At 48.0% G+C, this 250-nt stretch overlaps 1 protein-coding gene across 1 annotated transcript in view; it reads left to right on the top strand.

Annotated features, from left to right (window-relative positions):
* The window catches only part of PRDM10 (PR domain containing 10), a 27,324-nt gene that overhangs the window by 23,217 nt on the left and 3,857 nt on the right, over nt 1–250 (top strand). The window contains exon 17 of the mRNA XM_009869650.1: nt 156–248. Coding sequence (XP_009867952.1) covers nt 156–248 — 93 coding nt within the window. The remainder of the gene's footprint in view (nt 1–155; nt 249–250) is intronic.

Consider the following 250-nt stretch of genomic DNA (forward strand, 5'->3'; position numbering starts at 1 on the left):
TTCCTTCTTGCTGACCTAAGCATCCCATAACGTGAATCTTGATGCTGCCTTACTGAGGGAAACCCAAAAAGGCTCCATAGGGCTGTTTGATATCAGTTGGCCCAATGCTCTTTTTACTGATCCTCTTTTTAATGCTCTTCTGCATCTCCCTCTAGACAAAGATGGTACAACACATTCGCAAGAAGCACCCGGAGTTTGCTCAGCTCCCGAACACGATACACGCTCCGCTGGCCACGGCTGTTATCAGTTC

This window comes from Apaloderma vittatum, unplaced genomic scaffold (genome assembly GCF_000703405.1).
Source record: "Apaloderma vittatum isolate BGI_N311 unplaced genomic scaffold, ASM70340v1 scaffold17975, whole genome shotgun sequence".
NCBI lineage: Eukaryota > Metazoa > Chordata > Aves > Trogoniformes > Trogonidae > Apaloderma > Apaloderma vittatum.